The sequence below is a fragment of the Scophthalmus maximus genome, chromosome 9 (genome assembly GCF_022379125.1).
Source record: "Scophthalmus maximus strain ysfricsl-2021 chromosome 9, ASM2237912v1, whole genome shotgun sequence".
Classification (NCBI taxonomy): domain Eukaryota; kingdom Metazoa; phylum Chordata; class Actinopteri; order Pleuronectiformes; family Scophthalmidae; genus Scophthalmus; species Scophthalmus maximus.
In genome coordinates this window covers 14,033,588-14,041,130 of record NC_061523.1, presented here as the reverse complement: position 1 = coordinate 14,041,130, position 7,543 = coordinate 14,033,588, and the positions used below count along the sequence as shown (strand labels likewise).

The window sequence follows — 7,543 nt, the reverse complement described above, 5'->3', positions numbered from 1 at the left end:
GATGATTGTAAGTTGCTTTGAACAAAAGCGTCAGCAAAATGAGTGTAATGTCATGTTTGACATTGATCCCCTTTCTTCTGTGTTAAAATTACCATCGTACATTTATTAATCTAAATAAGGGGACATTGTCACAATTACAAAACTCTTTGCATGGACACATGGACACACACACAAATATATACACACAATACACCCATTCTTGTTAGTCGCGAGGACACTTTTGTTTTTCTTTCTGTCAACAAACGAGCTGCTGAGAACTTTACTGGCCCTGTGTATCAGGTTCTGGCATTTCCATTACATGCATTACATTGATTTGTGTGATCAAATTAGTATATCAAACTTTGTGCCTAACTGCTGTGAAATCCTCTGTGGTTTTCCTTCACAGCTATCCCCTCTTGTAAATCACTGCCAGAGCCATTAACAGGCTCTTTAGCTGCTCTATTAGTGCCCAGGTCACATTTTATAGTGGAATGAGAGGGGACACAGGGAGAAAGGAAAGAGATGCAAAATAGACAAAAAGCCAACAAAATAAATGAGAGTGGGAGTCAGAGAATCATAATGTAATTTTGGATTGTCTGCCCCAATAACAAAGTAGAATTGCATTAGTCCATTAGTATGGACAGTAACATCTCCCACTGTGCCTCATCGCCCAGAAGTGGACTAATAATGGACCATTTGTAAACCTCAAGCAGCACACACATTCATCCCACTGAATGTGTGCGCCCCCCCCCCCGCCACACACACACACACACACACACACTCACACTTTATTTGTGCAGGAAGGAAAAGAAAGGCAGTTGGTGAATACAAAGAGAAATACAACAAAAACTGTTCTGCAAATAGTTTTATTCTCTGCAGTCTTTTTCATATCGACAGTTTTTTCAAATTCTGGCTTATCTCAGCAAAGCTAACAAGAAATGAGGGGCGTGTTTATTCAGCTTTAATACGTATTTGCTTAATTAACTTTAATGCTACAGGTAAATGTTGATAAAAAGCTGTAAAATTGTAAAACTTATATTAAGATAGCATTTTTATTACTATATGTTTCCCTCAGTTTAATCATTGTAGTTTTAGTAATAGATGCCAGTTATGGTTATGAGCTAAAAGGCCACAGCTTTTTCTTCCCCCGCCTGATTCCCACTTCTAGTTGTGAAACTGTGAAGCCTCGCAGTAACATTGTCCTTCTATACTCGATTCCATAAACCTGCCAAACTAAATCTGACTGCAGGATCCAGACATCCAGACATGGCTTAATGAATCTCTTGCGAGGCAGTTGGGTAAAGAGAAAGAGAGAAAAAGGAAGAATGTCCATTTCTTCAGATGGCTGCTGTTGTTGTCAGTCACATAGGTTGGTCGGAGGTAGCGAGGGAAATGGCTCCGGAGTCATAGGGGCTCCTGATACCTGGTTTGAGTGACAGCTGGCTACCCGGGCTCTGAGTGAGGGACGCCTCTATCTGAGCCTCTGACACCTGGATGGACAAAACAAGATGGAGAAAACCTGTGTTGAAGCGCCAACAGAAGGCGAGAGTGAAAGTCCCTCTGCTGTCAGTGTCTATTTTTTAAGGATTTAATAAAAAAAATGTTTACTACTAAAAACACATTACCTCTTCAAATTTCTTGGCTTTGTACTGCTCTGCCCCTTTCAAGAAGTTCAGCAAGATAATGTCACAGAGAACTGTACCCTGTGAAGAGGGATAAAAAAACGGCTGATGGCAAAAAGAAAAAAACATTTTTATCATCTGAAGCCTGATCATATATTACATACCAGTCCAATAGAGGTGAAGGCAGCTACCAGGTTGATCAGTGTTGGGATTGTGTCAAACTTTCCTGCCTTGAAGAGACAGACAGGGAGAGATGGAGTCAGTTGACACAGTGTGCAAACAATGTTTTAACTTGTTGGTTGAAAGGCAGATTACTATCTTTTAATTTAAAGATGAGGATTTGAATCACTCTCTCGCTGAGAGTTTGATGATAAAATGAATAGCACCCGTTTATCTTTACAATGAAAAGTTAACAACAGTTAGCCGCCAGTTAGCTTAGCATGTGAGGAGAAACAGAGGGAAACAGCCTGGTTCCGAAGCTCACTTATTAATCATTGAATTTTGTTTATTTAATGTGTAAAAATGTTCACGTAAGTGTATCATCCTTAGGGAGGGGCCAGAGGATTTGGCTGAAACAAACTATGCAATTCATGCAGGCAGAACCTACTGTAGCTGAGTTTTGTGTTTTTACACATTATATAGATTTGGTTGGGGGAAATTGCCTTGTATCGACAGCATACGCCAACAAAACACTACACAAGACACAGTGAATAAATAAAGTAGGTGTACTTTTTAGATTTACACAACTCATTTCATACATGCCCTGGCTGCCGCAATTTCACTCACATTGCCAGTGACCATAACGTCAAAGCGGATTGCAAATGCTTTGTGAAGTGTCCGAAATTCAGTCCCGTTCTCTGTCTTGAAATATTTGGCAAATCTGCATTCAGATGGAAAACCACGATTAAAGAATGAAAAGGAATAACAAGTGAGTAGAGCTCAAGTGGGGGTGGGGGATCCTTACCTGAAGTTGTAGCCTTTGGAGATGGCATTCTTGGCAAATGGTGCGTCCAGGCGTGTGAAAGAGTACTTGGGCACACAATACTCAATGTTCAGGTCCAGGTTGCACTTCCATTCAATATTTATTCCTATTTCTCCACCCTGAGGGAGAAGGAAGCGGCAGAACTCAGACTGCTTCTGATAATTAACAGTTAGGTCACACCAGAAAGTGCTATTCGTGAAAATGATCTCATTAGAATGACTTGACTTTTTCATGAGAGTTTGCCCTTTTCAGTGTTGGTGTGATCGGCTCATGAGGTCAGACAAGGGAGGGAAGGTGAGGAAGAGTCCTAGTTTTTATTCTGAGGTGGGGTTTTTTTTGACACATATTGGGAATAAGCTTCACTACAGTCCAAACCCCCTCCTCTCTTTTCCCTGCACTGATGTTGAGGTCACTCCGATGTTTGTGCTCCACTCACAAGAATCTAGCCGTGAGGATGATGAGAAAGAGGAGGAAAAGGGAGAAAGAGGAGAGGTGAGACCTTGTCTGCCAGGCTCTCCACAGCCTGTCCGGTGTAGCCCAGTATGTCGTTCACCCGAAAGATGGGGCAGAAGGGGTTCGTCTCCGGGTGGAAGTTACAGCTCTTGATCGCCGAGGCCGTCATTGTGGAGGGAAAGTTCCCTCTGAGTGACAAACATTTCATATTTATGAGAAAAACTTTTTGCAGCACTTTAAAGACCATGTGTGATTATCATATATTCTCCACACATTTTCTGCCCTCGTCAAATTACCATAATGTTTTTGGTTGCTTGAATTTTAGAATATGTGTGTATGCATGCCTGTGTATGCGTGTGTGTGTGTGTGTATGAGAGAGACCTACCTGGTGACATTGAAGAGAGGGAAGCGAATGCTGTTTTTGATGAAAATGGTGAAGTTTTTCACATCAAGCATTGGCTCGCTGAGTAGGATGTTGAGAGAGAGGAAGGTGTGAGGATGAGACCCAGTCTTTTAAATTAGGTACATTTTATCTGGTTCACAAAGCGCGTCTATATACGTGAGCGTATGTGTGTTCATGTGTGAGTGTGTTTGTGAATCACACATTTTGGCGGTATCGTCCTCAGCCGGACACCATCCTCTAATCTCACATTGACCCCCGGAGCCATTGTAGAGTTGGAGGCAAACACCTGTTATCACCCCTGTTGTGTTAGAGAGACAAAGAGACGAGAGAGATATTGTGTTGAGACACTCGTAATGTTTGATCTGGCTCTTGGACTGAAACAGTGAACAGCTAAACATTGAGCTCAGCATCCATGCAAAAGCTCCATAAAGCTGAGCGGAGCTGCAGATTCAAGTGATAATTCTCTGCAGGTTCATATGAGCAACACATTATCACATTGATTTCACATTGTCATTTGATATTATAAACCTTGGGTGACAGCGGCTTTGAGAGCTTAGACTCACCATTTGAAAGGATGGAACCAAAATGCTTGTGGCAGTCCTTATCTTCTGTACAAGTAAACCTTTTAATTGACTGAAACGCACACACACACACACACACACACAGAAAATGTAAATGTGAGTACATTAGTGCAGTATTCATGGATTTACTAAGGTGCTGTTTTGAACAAAAAATAAGGCAAAAGAGAAGTGATCGTGTTTCTTTTTTGTTGCGCAGAATTCCTAGAACTGACCTCTCTACAAGGACACTGTTTTAGTTTTATTTTAACATGACTGCCCTGAGCACAGACTTGAAACACACGTCCTAGTCAGTAATGGCCTCAGCCAGGGGAGTGTTGAATGATGTTATACTGAAGGAGGTAGTTGTCTGTAACCTTCGCCTTTAGAAGTTGGCATTAGTGGTTTTATTAGAGTTATGAGCTTTCCCATTCTTCCTTCAATATCTGCCTGGAAGCCAGTATCTCACTAGAATAGGTTCTTGATCATTAGAGTTAAGTTAAATGAGGTAGAGAAAATACAATACAATAAATCCAGAAGACTAGAAAAAACAGGGAAGTGTCAGGAGAACGCTGCCTTAAGATCTGCGTTGGAAGTCTGGTTCAGAGGGTCTCTACATATAATTTAGAGACTTTAAAATCCATTGAAACGATGATTAGTAATATTAAAAAAAAATGTATTTGAATGTTTCCTCACCTCCGGACATTTTCCTTGGAACTGATTTTCCGTAATGATGAGTTTGGTCATGATGCAGAAAACACCTGCACCCTGTAACATAGGACAACAGTAAGGTATACTGGAGGTTCATGTAAAGCTCAACAATGGTCAAAATGTGAACAGACAACTTGTTCATGACAACAACAAGAAAGAACTGTGCCATTATGAGCTCACACTGACTCCAGATACCGACTCAGATATTTCACAAACATTTCATCCGGCATTGAAGAGCTTATGTGTGGAGTCTGATAGGTGACCTCAGACCAAGTTGAACCATCTTACTATGCATGAGAAAGATATTTGAAAGCAGAGGCTGCCCCTAAGGTCAAAGGTGATGCTTTATGTTTGTATGTTTGTGTGTGTGTGCGTGCGTATGTGTGTGTGTCGCGGGGGGTATGAGGGTGTATCAGGGTCACACACCTGTGGGGGGTAGACGTAGTCAGCCACATCCATCGAAATGTTGTTTTGGTAACCAAAGCCTTTTACTTTGGTCATCACAGACGACTCGATGCCGGTGTCAATCGTCTGATAAGCTTTCTCGTGGATGAAGACCCAGCTGGAGGACAAAGGACACAGCAGCAGATTGTCGTCTCTGGACAACTGGAGACTGAAACCGCTCACCCACGTTTTAAACCTGTCATTTTGGTTCATATACTCAGACACAAAAATTGCCTTTGTTAATGAGGGAATATCTGTTGCTTCCGATGTGCACTTGTAGTATCTGCAATAATATGCTTCCCTGATACTTATGATACTTGCATTGCTTTGATTTAACCTCCAGTTGGAAATCACACTGGAATTTCTTTATTTAGCTTCAATATTAGATTCAATATTTTGTGCTTGTCAGTAGATGGCAGGATAGAAGATAAAACAAAAAGGAACATATTTTCACAAATGTTTTCCTTATTAATTTTATTTGTTTGACAAATAAATTGGGCCCAGTTTGTGACACTCATATGTAACCATTATGTTGAAGTCACAGAGGGAAGCGTCAGATTTTTTTTTTTTACGGTATTCCCATTACCCTCAAAGACTCGTCTTACAATCTGGATGAATAGTGGGGTTTTTTGCAAGATGAATTTTTTTTGTTTATCCATTTCCCCTGTTGTAAATGTGTTCCTGTCCAAGGACAAATACAATGGGTCCTTTCTCTTTTTTTTTCTAAACACAAGATAAATGTTAAGCCGTCACTTTAAAATATAAAATAACAGGGAAACGGCAATCTATCACTATCACTACAAGTGATGAAACTTGTTATGTTTGGTTCACATTGTACAAACTGTACATGGAAATATGTTGTTTCCAGCTACCATCTTTATTTGGATTTGAACATAAAAATAGTTAAAGATAAGTTTTCATATTGCAGCAGATGGAATATTTATGTATTTATATAAGGATTGTGATAATTGTGTTGTTTCATTCTTCAGATACTTAATTTTATTCCTTTTTTAAAATTTGTAATTAAGTTTAACATGAATGTAAATGTAATAAATAGGAATGCAGGTCTTTTACTTGCTGTGAAGTTTTTTTACATTGTGTTATTACTACTTCTACTTAAGTTAAGGATCTGAGTTCTTTCTGTTCTGTAAAGTGGCAATTTAAAAAAAGGGATGTTGAACAGGTGAACCCGGGTTTAACTTCACTTTTCCTTTTTTCCTGTCATCTAAAATAAAAGGATAGTAACTTTAGTTTTCACTGAACAACAAAAAATTGTTTTGAGGAAAATTGTTGATTGTTTCTGAAGATCGGTAGGCTGCTTTTGAGGTTCTCAAATGGAATTTTCCAAAGCGCAACCAACAAACTTTCCATCCGATCCACTGTATTGGCATGGGGGTCGAAATCAAATTCATTTAAAAAAGAACAAGACATACTGACCCAACGAAATATGTGATGATGAGCAACTGTACGATCCGATTGATGATGCCCACGGACCAGCTCTTGACCACCACAGACTTGGTGGTCTCGTAGGTGAAGAAGTCAGTGACAAAGTCCCGAACCAAGAAGCCCATGGCTGCTTGTCTGTTTGAGTCAAAGGCCGACGACCGGGCTCTTCTACCAGAGTCTGAGAGGGAAAGCGCGGCTCCTGTCCAGCCTCAGAAGTTGTCTTCAGTAAAGTGTGGTGGTCGACCTGCCTGAAGAAGCTCACCCCTGATTCTAAACATGGACTTAATCTTCACACTGGTCCGGTCATTCCACTCCTCGTTGTGGCCTGTGTTCATCTGCCTCACTGCATATTTGATAGTTAACCCTCACTGTCTCTCTCCACTCCCTCACTCTCCTGGTTTCATTGGTTTATGGCGCAAACTGGACCTCCCCTTCCTCGACTCAAATGAGCGAGGACACTGTTAAAGTGTCCCTTCTTTTCCTTCCTCTCTCTCTCATTCTTCACCACAAATCCCCATCTCCCATGCCTCTTTTCTCTCTCAATCTTTGGCTAAAACACACACATGGCAACCAATCAGTATCCATTGAGGTTCATCTTCATTTGCTCCAGACACATGTCTGACATCTTTTTCAGTGTGTGTTTGACACTTCTTGGATGCTTTCATCTAAAGCGAGCCACACTACCATCCCTTAGTTCATGTTAGAGTGAACAAGGGGGGATTTTTTTTTTGTAACGAGTACTAAACTAAAAGGTTTTCAGATCGCGTTGATTGGGACAAAGTTAATCGAAAATGCATTTACACTTTCTCAAAAACTGGCAGTGAGAATGTCTGAAGACGTCCTCACTCTAAACGTAATTACCCAAACTGATTCAGATTTTCAACATCCTTTTGTTTGCATTTCTGTAAATCAACAGTGAAGACAAAAGGAATCTGATTCAATACCT

The 7,543-nt window shown here is 40.6% G+C and overlaps 1 protein-coding gene across 1 annotated transcript; it reads right to left on the bottom strand.

The window, feature by feature from the left end:
• Window positions 1–829: 829 nt before the first annotated feature.
• On the bottom strand, window positions 830–6,975 carry p2rx3a (purinergic receptor P2X, ligand-gated ion channel, 3a). Its single transcript, XM_035649051.2, has 12 exons — window positions 6,589–6,975; window positions 5,134–5,269; window positions 4,693–4,764; window positions 4,003–4,072; window positions 3,641–3,737; window positions 3,422–3,499; window positions 3,083–3,224; window positions 2,566–2,702; window positions 2,388–2,481; window positions 1,766–1,831; window positions 1,605–1,682; window positions 830–1,469 (listed from the first exon to the last, which is right to left on the bottom strand). The coding sequence occupies exons 1-12, from the start codon at window positions 6,720–6,722 to the stop codon at window positions 1,341–1,343; spliced, it is 1,233 nt and encodes a 410-aa protein (XP_035504944.1). The 5' UTR covers window positions 6,723–6,975; the 3' UTR covers window positions 830–1,340.
• Window positions 6,976–7,543: the final 568 nt, after the last annotated feature.